At 41.5% G+C, this 21784-nt stretch overlaps 1 protein-coding gene across 8 annotated transcripts in view; it reads left to right on the forward strand.

Moving 5' to 3' along the window:
• Positions 1-21784, forward strand: part of LOC135224737 (ankyrin repeat domain-containing protein 10-like) — a 107063-nt gene that overhangs the window by 26767 nt on the left and 58512 nt on the right. For 7 of the 8 annotated variants that reach the window (XM_064264058.1, XM_064264053.1, XM_064264054.1 and 4 more), the window contains exons 2-5: positions 8690-8857; positions 11001-11092; positions 11285-11382; positions 19559-20200. In XM_064264058.1, coding sequence (XP_064120128.1) covers positions 8690-8857; positions 11001-11092; positions 11285-11382; positions 19559-20200 — 1000 coding nt within the window. Of the gene's footprint in view, positions 1-8245; positions 8276-8689; positions 8858-11000; positions 11093-11284; positions 11383-19558; positions 20201-21784 lie in introns of those variants that run through there. The other variant, XM_064264057.1, reaches the window with a different exon arrangement.

The following is a 21784-nucleotide window of genomic DNA, read 5'->3' on the forward strand; positions in this document are numbered from 1 at the left end:
CACCTTGATCCCCACAGCTCTGTAGAAGCTCTTTGACATCGGGAATGCGTTGGAAGAACCACCACACGTCTACATCTACTGTAGCCATTGACCTGATGCAAATCTGAGAGGCCATCCCCATTTCGACTCCTTGAGTCAGAGGCTGCTAATAAAATAATGTCATCGATTTTGACTGATTTCTGAGTATTAGGTTGTTAAGCTAAGTACTAGAGCACTTTTAGCCATTGTGCACTGACAGGGTGTAAGTAAACCCCCAAAACAAGACAGTATTCACCGCCTCATTCATACATGAACTACTGATATATGGATGAACAACATTTCCACATCACTTCCACAATATTAACTTTTTCGTACCTCTCAAAAGGTTCATTAACAGTACCATGAACCCTCGATACATGGCACACCATTAACCTTTGACCTTTTATTTGCACGTACTGCTTAACAGTTCTATGCAGGTCCCTTCTTCCATCTTCAGTGTTTCTTTTCAGTGACTCCTCCGACCATCTCCCGATAAACAATCCCAACTGCTCACACAAGCCTATACAAATCATGTACCTTCATTCTCATGCTGCTGCCCATATTCACATTTGTTGCTCCATCTTTGTTTCCATTCGCGTTCTCGTGTATTTCAAATACTAAAAAATTATTTCACTAGTTTCTGCAGTTCTTTTTTTGTTTTGTTTTCCCCAGTCAGTAGGGTATGATCTGCAAATATCTGCCAAGTTACTCACTCCCTCTATGAAGATTTTGAATCGAAATATCTTCCTCATTCCATCGACACTTATATTGTTTCCATTCACTTACATTTTTTTTTCTGTAATTCCTGCTTATTACCTCTCTCTTATCATAGCCTTATCTCCTAATCTTTTACATGTCACTTGAAATTTTTCCCCAACCAAGGAGTGTTATTTTATATCTTAGAAGTTGCACCGATTTTCAGTTAAATTATAACTAAACAACGGCTCTCTGATATAAAAACCTTTTTTAAATTGTTCCGTGTCTGAGTACATCTTCATCCAGGTTGATTGTCGGTCCTAATCTCGCTTGTCGGCAAAGGGTAAACACAATAATATCAATTTAGTTACGTAGACACCACTGATGGTTCTTTGCAACATGCCATTTCTCTACTCATTTCCACAAATTGCTTCCTAAGGCATTCACCCTGTCTCATTTTCTACCATTTCAAGAAATGCAGTCAGTTCATACTTCAGTGGACCTCTTGCGGTGCACTGTAGTCATTACTTAGGGTTCTTTGCAGCGTGCCTTCGACCCCTAGCTGCAACCAATTTCGTTCCTTTTACTGTACCTAGAAAATAATAACAATATCCCTGCCATTCTTATTCCATGTCATATCGTTATCATTGACAGTACTTTGGTCAGTGTGTGTGACGAGATATCTCGAGCATGTGGTATTGGATCCCCGTTTTGTGTTCATCACAGTCCATAGGATGTGGTAACTTGCATCGTTTACCATTACTGATGCTGCAGCCTGTAAGGTCAGTCTCCTTTAAGGTGCGCTAATCAAGTTATAACCCCTTATCACGTAGACGGCTAAATATTTGGAAAGATTCGTGTACATACTGACTGAGTAAACAACGCAAGTTGGTTTGTCCTTTGCTGATCTCTTCGTTTTGAAACGTCCTCTGCCTTTTCACATAAGAGTCCTATGTATATATATGTTTCGACCTTAATGGAGTCTCTCCGGTAGGGGGTTAGTGCCATCGTAAGGCACACTGTAGGCATTACTTAAGGATCTTTGCAGTGACCCTTCGGCACCCAGCTACAACTTCTTTCATGCCCTTTACTGTGTCTTCATTCCTCCTGTTACACCTTTCAATCATTGTACTGTCAATTTCCGTTTCAGCGCTGAATGACCTCATAGGTCCCAGCGCTTGGTCTGTGGCCTAAGTCCTGTTTACCAGTTAAAGGAGTCTACAGAAGGAAAGCCGCCCCACACAGCCAGGAACCATCCGTTGTTGATTCATAGGGATGTACTCTCGCCGTCCTTGCGTAATTATGTAATATGATGTTAGCCTTCGGTTCCCAGTAAGTCTTTTGAGATGAGATGAGGTTGCTGCCCCTTGACCTTTCCCAACCTTACTGCAACCCATCACAGGACTTTTAACAGGTATATACCCTGGAGGGGTCAGGGATGTGTATTTCTGGTGATAGAAGTTCACTCTCGGCGTGGTTCGGAAGTCACGTAAAGCCGTTGGTCCCGTTGCTGAATAACCACTGGTTCCATGCAACGTAAAAAACACCATACACACAAACAAAAACAAACAGGTACCCAGCTAACTGCTTAGGTTCACTTAGAAACGATGGATATTGTTTCTCAGTTTCGAAAAGTTGTTTTTTCAATGGTCTTTCCATAGGAGGAGGTCAGGTCTAGAGCCATCGACTGCTTTCTGTGGAATACCAGTTTATTGTCGTTGGTAGACCCATAAAAGAGAGGCATTTACTAAGTTACTGCACATAGGCCTTCATCTAGGGGATAAATGAGAGAAGGTCTACAGAGACATTATTTGTATGGGGTCAAATAGGGTTTAGATGAAGGTGTTCCAACCGTGCTGTTTGTAGTAAATAAATAATGTTTTTTCATGTATCCCTAGACATGCGTCAGACGCTAATCCCTTTCTGTCGTTTGACGACTACTGCTGCTTCTTCTTGTTACCCCCACCAGGAAGTTACGCCTTTGGGCCGGTTTGTGCTTGTGTGGCGACAAGTGATGATTATGTTAGGCTAGGAAACTGAAACTTCACGCACCATGGCCGTAGATTGTGCGAGCAAACATTGACGTTTGATTTTTTTTGAGTTAGGATTCCGATTGTGATCGATAATCATGAACACTCGCAGGGTTTTGCGGAGGTATGTGCTCTGTTATTCTTTATGGATATGTTACAAAGTTATCCTGTTAAGTACAACTAACTAATGGATTGGGAAGTTATGGCGTTTCTCAGTTCGTCAGTGAGGCATTTTATTTAATTTACATTCATATGTTGTAGTCGGGATTGTTTTTGTTTTGTGAACGACATTTTTAACAAGTCGAGAGTAGCTTGATAAGTTAATGCAAGAAAACAGTAGTGTACGCAACGAGCACTATGAAGTGAGGGCGAGTGTGAAGAACAGAAAAAGAAGAAGAAGAAACAGTTGACAAGTTATTGGTGTTGCTCTGCTGCTAAAAATAAGAGGCCTGAAAAGGTTTGGAAGTTCACCGAAGCTTTACAGTTACTTCCGATGTGGATGTGGAATACTGTTGACATACACACATTCACGTATACTTGTGTCGGGACGAGTTTCGTAGCAAGACCCTGCTGGTTCCTAGCCCCTAGTATAGCTTCACTGATCGAACGAGCCACTTGTAGAGAAATCGTTAATACATTTGATATTAGCCTACGATACGTACTAAGAATTACCGTGGCGTAAGTATGTGGGAAGAGCTCAGTAGCCGTTACAACGATTTCTCTCTCTCTCTCTCTCTCTCTCTCTGTGTGTGTGTGTGTGTGTGCGCAGAGTTTGGTTAATCAAGTTTAAATCGACTGATGACAGGAACTCAAGAGCAGGATGTGCCCCAAAGCACCTAGACTGAACCGTACATGGATCACGGATATATACAGATTTCAAGGAAATGCTGTTCTGTTGGGGAACGACCGTTTGTATGTAGTTGTCTCTGCCCGATTATTATTATTATTATTATTATTACAAATTGTTCATCCGTAGGATTTGAGCTCGCGACTGAGGTAAAGATCTCTGTCACCATGGCTTCCCATTATTCTGTTACTTTATATTTATTTGTATTTTCTTTTACTCCATCATCATTTTCTCCTGTCATTTGTGTGTCCCTTTGAGTCACGAAGGGCTTCCTAGATAGAGAGATGGTAAGAGGAGAGGGGTCGAGGCTTCAGAAGAATTTATTTTTATTTTATTTATTTATTTTTTACTTCGTATACTGTCAGGGAAATTTCCAAAGTACATCTGCCAAGGAGGTGCCCTAGTTTATAATTAAATTTTAAATTTAGAGGAATCGTCAATATTTGGCGACTCCAATCTGATAAAAAGTTTATGGTTGAAATATGAACATGTGCATGAAAGGAGTAAAGGGTATGAAAAAAGGAAAAAAAAATTACATCCAGTGTTACTGGATAAGGTAGGTGTTCCATTTGAATGGAGGACGCAACGTATCCTAATGCTGTATTTTGTGTTGGAGTTGGGGGGGTTGCCGAGAGGGGTCCTATTTTGGGGGGGGTTTGTTTTTGCGGCGGTCATTCGCTCGACGTCGACGCGTCGTTTCGTTATGTAACACTGCACGGTGGAGTGGTATAATGTGGGGAGGCTAGGGGAGGGGTTGCTTGGTTCGTATTCCCTGGGACCGGTGGTGTTGGTGGCGGTAGGGGGCGGGTAGGGGGGGGGGAATGTGGGGAGTCTACTGGAGAGGGGGTGGGGGAAGGTTAGGGCGATGGTCTCCTCTTCTGTCTAGGTGGGGGGGGGGGGGCGGTGGAGGGGAGGATGGGAATGGTGATTAGTAGTGAGGTGGTGGTGGTGGTTGAGTGACTTGAATAGTTCCCCCCTCCTTCTCTCTCTCTCTCTCTCTCTCTCTCTCTCTCTCTCTCTCTCTCTCTCTCTCTCTCTCAGACGTACGTAGGAACACACTTTTCGTTGGTAGGGAGTTGGATCCAGCTTGCCTCCCCCCCCCACCCCCGTTACCCCCGTGTAATGGCACCTTAGACCAGTGGTTCGTGTATCATTTATTGAGTTTGTATTTAGTATCTCTTCTGTTGTACTGCAGTCATCGTAAGCTTTCACATTTTAACGCTATCTTGCTTCCTGGTTCAATGAATATTCCCTCTCCGTTCACCTATTACCTCACTTCCATTGTAGCTGATGGAATGGCAGACTTTAAACTCTGTCGTTAGTTTCTCTTTGGATTTTGGGGACATGGTTTAATATAGGCAACTGTAACAAGATTTCATGTCCCAAAGTTTATTTTAAAATTCCTCTCATTATCCGATATTGGATCATTTCCGCTGAGATGGCAGTCTTGTTAACTCTCCGTACCAAGACGTCCTGATTTCGTAGAATCTTGAATTATTTTGCCTTGTTCAAATTATATTGTCTTAGAACGTCAAAAATTGACCTTTCCTTCAAGTTTCACTCATCATTTGGGCCATAGAATTCGATGGATGTTGAAACATTTTCATTTACTTTTTGTTTGATATTTTTCTTCACTAGAATGGTGTTATCGAGAGCAGTATTCAAGTTCATGTTCTCGTCGCTAAATGTTGGATTGAACGAGAACTTCAGTCGGTAGTGTACTACAAATGCAGATAGATAGAAAAGAAAGAAAATAGTCAAATTCTCCCTCTTCCCACTTTCCATCCGTGGTCGTAGATGATCCCCCCAACCCACCCGCCCGAAGCATCTGTTTCCCCGTTTTAGAAAGTGGAAAGTTGGAACCAGGCACTCCAGAACTATTGCTTGCAAGAGGTCTGGGGTTCATTTTTAAGGCGCGGGTGCGGAATTCTGCACCGATATAACAGGAGCATTTACAGCTGCCGATAGCCAGTCGCTCACAATGGGGCCACTATCGAGAGTTCATACTGTAGCAACGTCAAATTTTGCTTGCATTTCATTATTAGAAATGTATTGGACAGTTTTACTCTCATATTCCGTAATTAAATTATTATCCACTCTGATAATAAGTCTAAAGTTGATTATGAAATCAACCCATTTGTCAATGACACGTTTGGCGGGAACTTAAAAATTGTCTGTCGGAGGGAACACTCGCGCCATCTGTTGCGTGGAAGCTGACTTTTGTTACCCGTTGATGCCAAATCAATTATTTTCATCATTTACTCGGTACTGCACCTCAGCTTTTATGTGACGTTGTGCTCTTGGCCACTGTAATACAATCGACTGTTATGTAGGATGGAATAACTGGACTAATGCAATTTAAATTTTACGTGGAATTTTGGTGATTTGTATCTATAATGTTAACATAATGAAAAAAACTTTTTTGGTACTTCAAAACAAAGAACTGCCAGTGACGAAAAAGTGACCTCGAAATAACTACTGTTGCTAAGCGAGGCTTTACTTACTGTACCTACGCTAAGCCGTTGTGTGTGCGTATGTATGTAGTACGACGGAAAGGTCAAGGGAAGAAATAGGGTGTAGGTAGAAATCCGGGGAGGACTGACTCAATTATTATTGTTATCGTAATTATTGCAGTTTACTTTAGTCTCGTGGAAGACAGCATAAGCTACCCACCCATCTGAAGCCTTCCTACTGAAATGGCATACAAGGGTGATCAGTTATTGGATATGGCGTGGCTTTGAAATTTATATATTAGTCTCCCTCCCTCTTTTGGGAACACGTTTTCTAACTGTCGGAGCTGGTGGCGCTCACCTAGTGGAGATATCAAAGGACAAACCTTCATCATTTTGTTCATTATTAAGCTTGAATTATTTTATGATGTTCTCTCCTTTATTCAAAATTTGATCGTTGGGAAAGCGGAGACATGTTGCAGGAGAGGAATTGAAACGAGAAAGATAGATTTTATTTTCTTTTTTATTTTTGTGAAATGAGAAGACTAGGGATTTGAAATCATGCGGACATGCTGGTAAGGTCGAAAATTCCGACGTTTCGTTGCAGCGGGGTTACGCCGTTATTTCAGTTGGCCGTTTCGCCTAGCGACTCTCCTGAAAGACGAGGTACAGTAGTCTCTATAACGCTGGGATGCAGAGGTCATTTTTCTGTGAGTTCTTGCAGGGCCATAAGGGTGGTTATTAATATTTGAGTGCGGGGAAAAGAGCAAGAGAGTAGCGTATCAACCCAACATTCTTTTCATCTTAGTATTTTCGTCCTGATATGTCTTCAGTTCCTAGTTTCAAACAAACATTATAAATTAATTTTGGTGTCGTAACATTCTGATAGGATTTTGTTACTTTTATTACGGACGAACCAAAATAGCAAATTCGTGCCATGTAGCTTATATTAAAGTTTTTTTTCTTTTCCGGATACGAGAAGTAGAGAAGCTAATTTTGTCATTTGTTGAGAATATGGCGTCGTCGAAATAATAATTATAATTGTAGCCTCAGGTGAAAATCTACCCTCATAGTTTCATCACGTCACGAATTTGTTTGATGTTGGAGCAGGGTATATCGACTATCGTGGGTTGAATCCCCCATCTTGCCACTCCTTTGTGTGCCGCCGCGTGTGCGTTGGCGTTTCACCTACAACGATTAAAACATACGTGTGTACGTACACCCAAATGCTTACTTGGGTACCAAAATGTATAACATTTTTTCAATCTTTGATTATCACGAATGCCAAGCCTTGAATTCAGTTGTTGGTTCGCTGTTTTGGCTTTGCCCTCAATGCTGTAAATATTGATAATTAGAATATATATATATATACATACACATATGTGTGTGTGTGTGTGTTTGTTTGTTTATGGACGGAAACGTGAAAACCATTATTCTCTCTCTCTCTCTCTCTCTCTCTCTCTCTCTCTCTCTCTCTCTCTCTCTCTCTCTCTCTCTCTCTACAGATTTCGTGACATGGATATTCATATATGCTGGCGAGTATGTCCCATGCAGGGCCAATATTTGATGGCCACAGTCAAGGCTATTTTATTCAAGAGGTTTATTACCGTCATACTTTCCCACTTCGAGACAGGATACGTGTATACAGGATCTACGAATACTCACTTATACGCCAGATTCGTTCGCAGAAACTGTGAAAAGAGAGAGAGCCATTAATATCTTGAAATATATAGTTGAGGACTCGTCGTGACTAGAAAAAAAAAAAAAAAAAGTAAAGCGGTCGATGCTAGGCTGATGTCATTTGGTAGTCCCAGAAGTCTAGACCGACGCCCCCCCCCCCCCCCTCTCTCTCTCTCTCTCTCTCTCTCTCTCTCTCTCTCTCTCTCTCTCTCTCTCTCATTGCTGAGATGTATCAGTTAAACAGAATTGTTTGTAAATGGAAGCGATTGTTTCTTTTATTATTAATAATATTCACTAACAAACACCTTCAGTAACCATTGTCTTCCATTACAACATTGCATACCTCACAGGTCCCAGCGCTTGTCCTGAAAAGCCAAAATCTCACATTCCAGTTCGAATGGAATTCTGAAATTGGAGTATTTTTGCGTCGTTCTCCCAGCCAGGGAAAAGGAGAGGTGGTTGAAGTTGCTAATTTCACCGCTTGGCTGAGCAATTTACTTTACACTTGCCACTATATACACCTTCCGGAGTTTGGTTTAATGGAACTCACTGTGGTAAGAGTATGATACTGCTGTGTAAGAATGCTCTGTTTTTATCATGCGAATTCCATAGGAAATCAATTTGGAAACAACGCTGGCTGATACAAATGCCAGCTTCAGATTCAGTTTTACAGCAGAACATTTATTGGACACTTTGTTTTTCTCTTTGTTATTGGGTTTTTGCATGTTAGTGTGTGTGTGTGTGTGTGTGTGTGTGTACAGATATGACATTATTTCATATCCCAGTCTTCAGAGGGCAATGTCACCAGGCCTTTTATTTATTTTTTTTTTATTTCAAAGAATATTTGTTTTATTTTAAGTGCCATTAAGATATGACATTCAATTTATGAATAAATTATTTTTTCAGAATTTTAATTCTACATGATGTATTTACAGTACTGTTCAAATTCTTTGCTTTCCATTTTGCAGCTGGATTGCCTGAGACTGCTGGTATGTGGTGTGGGAAATGGAGTGTCTGCTGACCCAGGTTTGAAGACTTCACGTTTCACCCAAACTCCCGTTCACATCGCAGCCTTTGCGGGTCATCCACATTGCTTGCAGTGGCTCTTGCAGGCTGGGGCAGATCCTAACGCTCAGGTAGGAAGGAGACACCAGTTGTCAGTGCTTCCAAGTGTACATTTCTTTTTCAGAATTGATCAGGTTTTAGGTTATAAAATAAGTACTCTTATAAAAAAAAAAAAAAACAAAAAAAAAAAAACATTTCAATGTTTGCTTTAATTTGAAGTAGTGTTACTGACAGAAGGGTTGTAAGATCTGAGTAGAGGGCAGAAATAGGGTTATTGGTTTTGTCTATATGATTTGTTGAAGACAAATGGTAGGATTGATACGAGGGGCAGAATTTCACAGAGGACCTTTGTTTCATGATGCATGGGAGATGTATGTATAGTAGGTATATACGTATAGTTACATCAGTCAGGTACTAATTTGACAAAACTTTAAATTTAAACCAAGGATTAAATTTTCAAGGCAGTGATGACGAGATCAATTATGCAACAGAATTCAAGTACAGCATCTGGGAGTGTCAGGTCATGCTTATCAAAGAAGTAGGTCGGAAAGAACATGAAGTGTTGGAATATCAGAATAAAAAAAACAAAATCATGTTGATATGCTTCCCCATGGATAGTCTAGGACTTATTGTATATGCTTGGATGTATAACTGAATCGCAAAAATTTGGAATGTGATGAATATATAAATAAAGACAAATTTCACGAAGGAAAGAGAAACTATGGCATTTGCTGAGTAAAGGACAAGAACTTGAAAGGCCTTACAGAGTTCCATTGCTTCTCTTTCCTTCGTGGAAATTGTCTGTATATAATAGTCAATGCAGAAACAAAAGAAAGAACATGAAATTATTTTTTGCATGTGTAAATCCCATAATACTGTATCATGAATAAGCAGGCAAAAAAATGCTGAAAGAATTCATATGCATCTATAAAGTACTCATGTTAGTCTTATACATCTGTGAGTATGTCTTTGAAAATGTGTAGTACTATGGAAATGAACGAATTTAGAATCGAAATGATCCTAACTTACTGACGCCTAACACAAGTTGTGCAAATATACCAGATATATGTACACTAAAGTTGTATGGTTATTTGTTTATTATATCAGCAGTGTATTAGATTACATACGTGTACTATGAAGAGAAGAAAATTTTCTAAATGTAAACACTTATCAAAACTCCTAGAATTTTGAGAATATGAAATGAAAAGCTTTTTGGACCATTAAAGCCTTGTTAATGTTGATCCTGACAATTTGGTATTTAGAATAAACTGACTGCCAGAATATCAAACTTATATTTTACCAAAAGATGCAATGAACAAACACTGGAGGACACAGTTCTTGAAGAAACATTTTAGGTATCTCACACTCTTGGTCTGTCCCCTCATGCCAACATTAACCTTATCACCAGAGGACATTTCCAAGAAGAAAATTTTGGAATCGTAAAAATTCAACACTGATAATTATTTTGAGACCTGCAGTAAACTCAGGACATAGGGAAACCATATGCATGGCAGCCTCAGACGAGGCAAAAAAAAGACGAGGCAAAAAAAAAAAAAAAAAAAAGTTTTCATTACTTTTAAAGATGACATTTCAGACTTTTTAATAATGTGGTATTTGATGAACTTGAATTTTGCCCCTTCTGAAAGGTATCAGAAATCTTTTAATTGCACTAGGTGTTTGGAGAAAATGATCGCACAATATGAAACAAACAAAATAAGTTAGTGGACTTGATGAAGAAAACCAAAATAGTATTGCCCATGTAATATTATTAGCTTTCAAGAATAATGTTCAGGGAAAAATCATTGAATTGTTGATGATAAACAAGACAGTATGCCAGATTAGAATGTTAAATTAAGGAGGGATTTTACAAAATAAAATAAAAATGTTCTTAAGATGATGAGAATAAATCAGAATGTATGATTGAAAGTGGTATGTATATGCTCTTTGAGATTTTATAGGACAAAAGCTGAAAAATATCTTTAAACTTGTCAAGGGCTTCCTTGTTATTGAGAATAATTGACTTAATTACTTGTGTTAACCTGACCTTCTTTAAAGACTTGATGATTTATAACTGTAGTAAGTCCTTCAGTTTGTTGTCACAAGGATGTTGTCCATCTTGAATACTGATATGAGGTAGAGTATAGATGAATACCTCATGAATAATGCACAGTTAGAAGAATTGGGTCTCCTTATCTAATAGGATTGATTTGACAGGACTACCTTGGAGAAACTTCTCTTCATAAAGCAGCCAGGACAGGGTCAGCCACTTGCATTGGTGTTCTGTTGGATAGCAAAGCAAGCCTTGTGTAAGTTATATATTTGTGAACGAGTAGGTTACGTCACACAGGATTGTACGTACTGGTATATACTATAGTACAGTAATTGCATATACCTCTTTGAATTTTATGGATTATTATTGTTTTTAATTCCAAATTTGAGTGAGTTAACTACCAAATCTCTTGGGTGGGTAGGTTGCTTATTTTTAATTCACCTTTCAGGATACGTAACAATAATGGGCAGACAGCAGCTCAGTTAGCCAATGCGTGCAGTTTCACTGAATTGGCCAATCAGCTGTTGCAGATGGAAGGAAAGCAAGGTCAGACTTGTCACGTGTAATGTGGATAAAATTATATTTCTGGGATTGGCCTGTGTCGCCCAGTGAAATGTCCTTATAGCACTTATTTATAGGTATAAATAAATGCTAAATATACCAGAGAAAAAAGCCATATGGAATGCTGGGGTTACTACCCCCAGCTCGCTCACCCTCATAGGGCGTCGGTATAGCACAGGGGCGAGTGGAAGCCACTGCCACAGATACTCTGCCAATTAGCTAATAATAATTGTGAATTTTCGAAGTCATCATGTCTTCAGACTGCAAGAAGCATCTTCTTCTAAGTTGAGTATTAAGTTTGTTGATTTTGAATGCGATTGTGCAACTATGCATTAATATGGTGTTGTTATAATGAAGCGTTGCTTGAGAGCGAGCGTTTCGTTTCTCGAGTTGGCCATTTAAAATGCATTGTTGACCTCGTACTTGGTCTTCTCAACTTTTTATTGCGGTATATAATTTTTGTTACCCTTTTTTGCTCATCACAGTATATGTTACTGTTGTCGTGAACATTTTGCTCCTGAATTGGGGGTTTCCCTCTTTTATCATCAGTCCTTCAGGAGCGATTTGGTTCCCTCACGAGAGTGTGATGATAAATTTCATTCCTACAACATGCGCGAGTATTGTGTTTGAGGCGACCTAGGCTAGCCTAGCGGTACGCCATTTTTCGTTTTGGGACGTAATGAAATTCTCATTCATTCGCGGTGCTCATGCATGTGGTGTAGGTGATATTATTTATTTTATTATATTATAATATTATATTGCTAATTGTATTTTGATGAGGTTTGGAAGTCCTTCACGAATATTTACCTATCCTTGAGCGTCATTCTTACTTATCCTAGCCTACCCGACCAGATCTAGGCTAGGTTTTGGAAGGTAGGCTAGGCGGTTGAGAGTACTTCTCGCTACCCTAGTTGGTACTAGTCCTGGCTAACCTGACATGACTAACATTTTAGTTTTGGAGGGTGATCCTTTACTAGAGAGTTCCTCTCTTGTTACGTAATGTAGGTGCTAGGCTTATCGTATCTGACCAGGTCGATATATGCGAATTTGGAGGGTTAGGTTAGGCTCTAGAGTGTCCTCTTTCGTGACGAACTAGTAGGCGCCTTCCTAGGCTACCTGACCAGATCGGGGTATGATTTTGGAGGGTTAGGCTAGGATCGGAGATGGGCTTGCCTTTATTCGCTGGTACTTCCAATAATTCCTCATCAATACTTTTCGTTAAGTATAGCCTTGGCTATTACCTCTTTTAGGGTGTCAGTTGGCTGCCGTCTTCTACCCCCTTTAGTTGTATGCTATTCACGGCTTCTTGGAGGGTGGTAATCACCTGACCGGTTGCTGTTGCCAGGCGATTACTAGTTTACCTTTTCTCCTTCGGGCTCTTCCTTCAGTTCCTGACTTGGTCCGGCGGTGCTTCGTTAGCTCGCTGTCCTAGTAACCCTACCGAGGAACAACAGCTAGAGCGTCGAGCACTGTTCCGGGCAATTAGTCGGAGGAGGTCAAGGATTAGAAGATAACAGAGATTCTCCGGGCCTGTGTTATTCGGGCGAGGTGTGGTCTACCATCACACTCGCCAGGATGTTATACGCCGGAGTTCTTAGTACCGCTGTTCCCGCCGCTCTGTTTTTCCGTATTCTCTGGTGTTTTCGTTGCTTCCCCACTCCAGTGGGGGTGGAACTTGGCTTAGAGAATGCGTTTCCAATTGACCTCGAATTGCTACTCTACTCCGGTGCGTTCCGACTCAGGCTTAGGTTTTTTCTTGTTTCCCTGTTCTGCTCGCATCAGGCCAACTCCGCCGATCATAGCTATTGCGATAACGAGATTATGGATTCCGGAGCAGGCGGAGACATTCAGAGCATTAATGTTAAGTAAAATCTTATTTAAGAGTTGATATTTCCTTTAGCTAGTTTGGTAGAACTAGTTTAAATGTACATATACCGCCGGAATTATCTCTGCCGGAACTATTTTGACGATACTCATGTATCAATTCCAACTTACAGATGGTACGCTGTCTGGAGTTGGGATGTCCAGCCGTTCTCCAACAACCATGTGGTCATGAGGTCTGCCGATCTCATGCCAGCTGTACGGTGCAGGTTGACGACATCCTAGTCTGGCATCCTGATGGCTGTGAGGTGTGTTACACTTTGGTGGAGAATGTGACTAATGAGTCGGTAGGTACCATCCGCACCTCAGTAATGCTCTGATTTTTGGTCATAGTTCCGCCATTGGAGGATCTGATTTTGTCTTCTCTTACAGACCCCTCTGGCACTCAAGGCCTCCTCACTGGCAAACCTTAAGGTCTGGGTGGGCGGTTATGGGAGGAACGTTGCCACCGGATGCCCCTACGTGCTGTCGGAGGAGATGTGTTCTCTCCTTTATACTAATGCAAGGTCTTCGACAGCAGTAGTTAAGGAAGTGGCGGCCCCTTTCATCGAGAGGATCCGCTTAGAGACCCAGATCCTCATGGAAGACCAAGAGGGCTTGTGCCAGGAGGTGACGGAGGAAGTAGCAGCCATCAGTCTGCATCGCGAGCCGATGACCATTGACTCTCAGGAAGAAGGTAGGGAAGTAAGTAAGGCAGGTGGTTTTAGTTCTAAAACTATTGCTTGTCGTCCATCTACTTCTTCCTCTTCCTTTCAGGGCTTTTCGAAGTCCAGAATCCTTGGGGATAGGTCTGGTTCTGTGATCCCCAAGGCGAAAAAGCTACTCCCCCACCTAAGGAAGGGGTCGAGAGCTAAGGGTTCTAAAGCCAGACCGGCAGAGTCCGGCTTCGACCCTGACGCCTTTGCTAATCTTCTCATGGAGAAGATGGGCAGTATTGTGGACTCAAGATTCCAATCGATGTCCTCTCAGCTCGCCTTGGGTTTAGAGACATCAGGGCAGTCCATCCTGTCTCTGGCTCAGAGACTTCAGACTTAGGAGAGCTTGCTGGCCGGACTTATTCAGTCTGGGGGCACACAGCAGTCCTTTATTGTGCTGGGTACATCTAAGCTTCCGCCATTCGAGGACAACAACCCATGGCGGTTGGCGCTGCATGCTCCCTTTTCGGATGGCATGCTGACAATTGAAGGCTGTGGAACCCGTCCCATGGAAGATTACGAGTTCTTCCCGGCGGACCTTCAATTTCCCTTCCCAGGCTACGTTCGATTAGCCGAGGAAGCGTTTGTCAGGATAGGCAGGGTCCCAAAGGAGACTGTGATCTATCCTAGAGATCAAGCACAGTCTACATGGGTCCGCACCCTTTCGGAATGGAATTGCGTCAACACTAAGTTGACGCCACACAAAGGTTGCTGCACCATGTTCGTGGTGGGGGATAACATCCCAACCCCTTGTACATCTAAGATCGCAGAATTAACTCTGCAGGCCGGAATGGAGGAGAAGCCAATGCCTCAGCTTCGAGAGACAGAACCTACCTCTCTGCTCTTTCCCGGAGATTTGGAGTGCTGGTTGGGCGCCTCAGAAACGTTCACAGTGGGCAAACTCGATCCGGAGTGTGCCTCCACACAGTTTAGTGAATGTTTACCCAGAAATCTGGATGCTATGGTAAAGGCAGAGTTTGAGGCAAAGTGTAGACTGAGTAGGTCGATCAACTCTGTTACTACTTCAGAGTTGACTGCCTCTGTCTACACTGAGGAACCTCTATTCCGGGTCCTAACAAAGTCACTGCTGCAGATGTTCCAGTGTGACCTGTATGATTTTGTGGTAGCTAGGCGGAATTGCAGGAAGCATGTCCTTGCCTATGCTTCCATCAGACAGCGTCATCAGTGAGGCGGCTAGGGCTAACCAGAACCTTCGTGTCCGCTGGGGCCTTCCCTTCAAAAGGAAGTCGGAGACCTCCGGACCGCAAGCCAAGAGTAGGAAGAGGGTCAGGAAGTATCAGCCTTTCCAGACCTCTCAGACACAGGCGATGGTGCAAGCAGTTCCCGTCTCCCAGCTTGGTCAACCTTCAACCTCTAAGGCACGACCACAACAACAACAATTTGTATTGCTACAGAGTCAGCCAACTCAGCAGTCCGCGATTTCGGCTACTTTCATGACGTCCCCGACCTTCAACGCTTCGTTTGATGCGCAAGGGGCGTTTCAAAGCTGTAACAGGCACGCAAGGGGTAGCAGAGCAAGAGGAGCTTACCGGCACAGATCTGGTTCCAGAGCTCTCTCCAGAGGCAGAGGTTTTAGAGGAGGCAGAGGAAGTAAGACCTCACCCAATCAATGAACCTCTCCAGGTAGGCGGGAGACTGTACCTCTCCCGGGACCATTGGACCTTCAGTACGTTGGCCCACAGTATCGTATCAAAAGGTCTGGGGTGGATATGGATAAAAGGGTCTCCTCCACCAGTCAGTTTCCACCAATTTCCAACGACAGACCTTCTAAAACTATGCCAAAGAATTTCTTCAAAAGAAGGCAATAAAGAAAGTCAGACACCTGAAATTTCAAGGACGTTTCTTCACCGTGCCACAGAAGGACACGGACAAACGAAGAGTGATTCTGGACTTGTCCCGTCTCAACTCATACATACACTGCGACAAGTTCCGCATGCTAACCGTCTCGCAGGTGCGGACCTTACTTCCCCGTGGGGTCGTCACCACCTCTATCGATCTTACAGGCGCTTATTATCATGTCCCAATAGCGAGAAACTTTACTCCCTACTTAGGCTTCAAACTAGGAAGACAGGCTTACTCGTTCAGAGTTATGCCATTCAGGCTCAACATAGCGCCCAGAATATTCACCAAACTAGGAGAGACGGTAGTTCAAGAACTAAGAGCTCAGGGATTTACGCTAGTAGCTTACATAGACGACTGGCTCATTTGGGCACCCAACGACAAGGAATGTCGCAGGGCAACAACCAAAATAATAAAATTTCTAGAGTATCTGGGATTCCAGATAAACAAGGAAAAGTCCCGTCTCATTCCGGTGTCTCATTTTCAATGGTTAGGAATTCAATAGGATCTAACCACACACAAACTATCTCTTCCGCCAACCAAGCGCAAAGAGATAGCGAAAGCTACAAGACAATTTCTCAAGAACAGACGGGCTTCTCGTCGCACCCAAGAAAGAATCTTAGGTTCACTTCAGTTTGCTTCAATAACAGATCTTTTGTTGAAAGCCAGACTGAAGGACATCAATCTGGTATGGCGGAGAAGAGCCAACAGCAGACTCAGAGACAAAATCTCTTTGATCCCGCTGATACTAAGGAAAAGACTTCGTCCATGGACGACAGTCAAGAGTCTCTCCAAGTCGGTACTGCTCCAATTTCCCACGCCGTCTCTAGTAGTCCACACGGACGCCTCTCTGAGAGGATGGGGTGGCTATTCTCAGTACAAGAAGGTTCAAGGAACATGGTCGACAGTATTTCGCCAGCTTCATATCAACATCCTAGAAGCAATGGCCATTTTCTTGACCCTGAAATGACTAGCTCCTGCCAGGAATATTCATATCAGACTAGTCTTGGACAGTGCAGTGATAGTTCACTGCCTAAATAGAAGAGGCTCCAAGTCAAAGCCACATATACCACATGATGATAGCAATCTTCTCGTTGGCAGCTGTCAGCTACTCACCTGGCAGGAGTACGGAATGTCATTGCGGATTCATTGTCCAGGACAACTCCGCTGGAATCGGAGTGGTCCTTGGACGCAAAGTCATTCAATTGGATTTGCCTACAAGTACCGGGCCTTCAGGTAGACCTGTTCGCCACGGAGTCCAACCACAAACTTCCATGTTATGTGGCTCCCAATTTGGATCCTCTGGCTCACGCCACAGATGCGATGTCCATAGACTGGAACATTTGGCAGAAGATTTACCTATTCCCGCCAATAAACCTTTTGATGAAAGTTCTACACAAACTCAGATCTTTCAAAGGGCGGATAGCACTGGTAGCACCCAACTGGCCGAAGAGCAATTGGTTTCCTCTTCTTCTAGAATTGAAACTCCGTCCTGGACGGATTCCCAACCCAAAGTTGACTCAGTTGGTACAAACTCAGACTGTGTCAGCTTCCTCAAGAATTCTGAATGCCCTAACTTTCTGGACTTCATGAAGTTTGCAGCACAGAAAGAGGCTAATATTGATCTGCTAAACACATTATTCGTGGAATCAGACAAAAGGGAATCGACACTCCGGCAATATGATTCGGCAGTGAGGAAGTTAGCCATCTTTCTAAAAGAATCAGATGTTCAGACAATGACTACGAATCTGGCAATTTCATTTTTTAGAACTGTTCGAAAAAGGCTTAGCCGCTAGTACCATTACTACGACTATGTTCGAAAAAGGCTTAGCCGCTAGTACCATTACTACGACTAAATCCGCCTTGAGGAAGATATTTAAGTCTGACTTTAATATTGATTTACCAGTTTTGTACTTCTCGTCTATCCCTAGAGCGTGTGCTCGTCTGAGACCAGTAAACGGCCTCATACGGTCTCCTGGTTTTTAAATGACGTACTCAAGTTAACTTCAGACACTGATAATGAATCATGCTCATACATAACCCTTCTCAGGAAGAACATTATTTTTACTGAGCCTGGCCTCAGGTGCCAGAACATCTGAACTGTCGGCTCTCTCTAGAGAACCAAATCTTGTCAATTTCCTCCCGGCAGGAGAAGTTCTGCTTTCTCTGGATCTGAAATTCTTGGCAAAGAATGAAGACCCTCAGAGCAGATGGTCTCCATGGAAGATTGTTCCCCTTCCACAGGACCAATCATTATGTCCAGTTATTACATTTAAGTCTTATCTTGACAGGACTTCTAATAAATCTTCAGGTCCTCTTTTTATTAGAGAGAGAATGGTGGAACCATTTCTTTGAACGCCATCAGACAACAAATTCTTTATTTTATTAAACAAGCTAACCCGGATTCAGTTCCTCAGGTCCATGATATCCGAGCAGTGGCCACCTCAGTTAATTATTTTCATCATATGAACTTTGATGATCTCAAATAGTATACGGGTTGGAAATCTCCGACAGTATTTAAACGCCACTATCCAAAGTCTAGAGGCCCTAAAATATTTTGCAGTGGCTGCAGGGAATGTTGTCTTACCTGATGCAGCCTAATTATGTATGCTGTAATGTTGTATATTATCATTGATATTGCCATTAATTACCTTTTGGTACTCCCTCTCACCTACCTGCCTCGCTTGTTTTCCCTCCCTTTTTGCCTTATTTGTTACAGACTGGATTGCTTATCAGCCCACTCCTGTTCTTGTACATAGTTTATTAATTCTTGTATTTTATATTCATTACCTGTACTCTTTTCCTGGTGATGGTATGAACTTGGTCATATAATTTTATATGTTATTTACTCCTGATATTTTGTATCCTTATCTGGGATCATTAAAACAATGATTGTAAGAAAAATTTTGTTTTTTCCTTTTATATAAAATTTTTTTGTTTTACTCTCTATTTACCAAGCTTATATGGCCAATTCTCTGTTACTATTTCACTGGGCGACACAGGTCAATCCCAGAAAAGGGATTTTGACAAAGGAAAAATCTATTTCTGGGTGAGGACCTGTGCCGCCCAGTGAACCCATCCCTATCTTTCCTTTCCCCACCCTTTAGCTGGCCCAAGCTTGGCTGCGTAATTCAGGAATGAAGATTCTTGGCAGAAGTAGTAGTGGCGAGCAGAAGGTGGCTGTGTAACGGCACCTCTTTGGCAAGGGATTGGCAGAGTATCTGTGGCAGTGGCTTCCACTCGCCCTTGTGCTATACCGACGCCCTATGAGGGTGAGCGAGCTGGGGGTAGTAACCCCAGCATTCCATATGGCTTTCTCTGGTATATTTAGCATTTATTTATACACCTAGAAATGAGTGCTATAAGGACATTTCACTGGGCGACACAGGTCCTCACCCAGAAATAGATTTTTCCTTTGTCAAATCCCTTTATTTTAATAGTAACTCTATTCATTACATGATGCAGATTCATTTGTAAATTTACCTCAATATTCAGTTGACCTTTACTTCAGCTCAGCAAGATGAGAGAGTCCCATTTCCTGTTTTAAGTTGATAGCACTTTGTTATCGCATATTTTATTTTTATCATTTTTTGATTTTGTCTGTAAGACCTGGTATTCTTATCTTAAATCAGAGTCACTCATATCACTGATTTTTTGTTTCTTTTCTATTGGTAATATAGTGTAATGTTTTTTACCATTATTTTAAAGAAAGTTTTACATTACAGGGGTTACAACAGATGTAAATGGTTCTATTACCCGAAGTGTCCCAGCTCATGGACTCAATGGAGGAGTCTTTCCTCACTATGGCCAGACTGCCCTTTTTGCAAACCACCCAGTTTCTGAACAGCCTGCTGTACAAAATAACACCAATGGCTTTAGTCTTCATAATGGTAACAGCACTTCTTTAAGTAATGGAAGTGGGAATGATACATCGCACGGTGTATGTACATCTTCGAATGGTTATTATGGATTCCAGCCAGCTAATGGATCAGCTAATGGACATAAAAATGGTAGTGTTGAGAATGGAGATGATTGTGAGATGGAAACTGATACTCCTGTCATGAAAACTGAGCATGTGAATGGTTCTGTTGAGAATGGTTCTACTGTTGCAGCCTCTAATCCCTCCAAGAATGTTACTCTAGGATTCACCAATGGCCATGTTATTGGCACTGTCATGGGATTCACTGGTGCTGGTGCTGTGAAGCCAAAAACACAGACAAATGGTATCCATACATCTCCAGGACTTAGAATGGGGGACGACATTACCCTTAGTCGTGCTGTGTCACAGAATGAAGTTCCAATTGGTGGATGTAAGAGGTCCAGAGAGGACGGGACAGTCCCGCAGATGAAGCGCATGAAAACTGAAGGTAAGAGTTTAGATTTTAGTGCCTTTCTTATTTCCTGTTAAGTTCTTTCTTATTGTTTCATGTAAGAATGGAGAGATCTGGATGTGATTTGCAACATTGTAATGAAGAAGAATAGGTAATTATACAATTTTTAGATATATGAAATACTTTGCTTACAGTATCATGCATTCTGGTTTTGTTTGTTACACTTCCTGCCAGTTGTGACTGTAGTCACAATGTGTAGGTGAATGATCACTATGAGATAAATGCTGATAGGTACTGTATTTTCAGTAACAAGTTGTATTTATAAAGACAAGATGGTGTAGAAATGTTGAAATTGCCTTTTGAATATAGGTAATGGTCCTTTTCTTATTCATTGAAATTTAAGAATCATATACTATTCCTTGGTTTGTGATATTTAATGTAATCTGCTAATATATGGAAAAACTTGTAAAGTTAAGTTTAACATTATGAAATACAAACTTGTAAAGTTAAGTTTAACATTATGAAATACTTACATAAAACACTTGTGAATTGTCCACCATAATGACTATGGTGTTGTTTGCATGTGCTGCTTAGGTTTGTGTGAAAGACGTTTTACCCTTTGGAGGTTTTGCCTTCTTTTAACAGCACAGGGTTGATATTAATGTTTCAAGAATTCATGTATTGCTCAAGAATATTTTATGATGGTTAATATTTTTTGGTTACAGTGCAGGCACTGAACTTGTAAACATACTTCAAATTCACGTTTGTGATTTTGCGATTCTGTAGCATTTTCATGGCAGCCATTATACCAATATGACACCCATTACTTACCAGTAACCTTTCCATGGTCATGTCATTATTGGGAAAATGGTCACAGTCATGGTACATTTGGTAAAAAAAAAAAAAAAAAGTAAGGATTGTGCAATTTTATAAGTAAAACTAGATAATGTATGGGTATTTAAAAAGGTTTGGAGTATGACTTTGTGTAAAAATGGTTAAAGGGGTTTTCATACTACAGGCAGTCCCTGGTTATGTAGTTTTATGGCGCTTGTCGAGCACAATAAAATCGGCAGTTTATGGCACCGTAACTTGCCAAGTTTCGGTTATCGACGCCATAAGGTGCCGATAATAGAGTTATGGCGCCATAACATACCTAACAGAGCCACCATTAACCAAAACATGGTGCCATAAGCGCTATAAATCACCGTGTTGTGGTTAGTGGTGCTTTTCGCTTATCAGCACCAAACCGAGAATGAAACCCCTGCCGATAACTGGGGACTGCAAAAAGTTATTTATGTCTGGGTATAAATGGTTAAACTCAGCAATTGTAACTATACTCTGTTTTTTTTCCATCTGTCCATCCGCCTGTGGTGTTTGCATATGGTAACACTGCGTCCCGGGCTTTCGATAGTTACGCTATGTGTAAGTTTTAGGCAAATAAAAAGATATCTGGGTGTACATTTGCAACTGAAAAGTATTTTAATAATTTACTGTATACATATTATGCCATTAATAAAAGTATTTTAATAATTTACTGTATACATATTACACCGTTAATATTCGAAATAGGATATTATTATAATTGTTGAATGTAAGCTGAATGTTACTATCTAAAGCTCG

The sequence above is a fragment of the Macrobrachium nipponense genome, chromosome 12 (assembly GCF_015104395.2).
Source record: "Macrobrachium nipponense isolate FS-2020 chromosome 12, ASM1510439v2, whole genome shotgun sequence".
In the NCBI taxonomy this organism is placed as follows: domain Eukaryota; kingdom Metazoa; phylum Arthropoda; class Malacostraca; order Decapoda; family Palaemonidae; genus Macrobrachium; species Macrobrachium nipponense.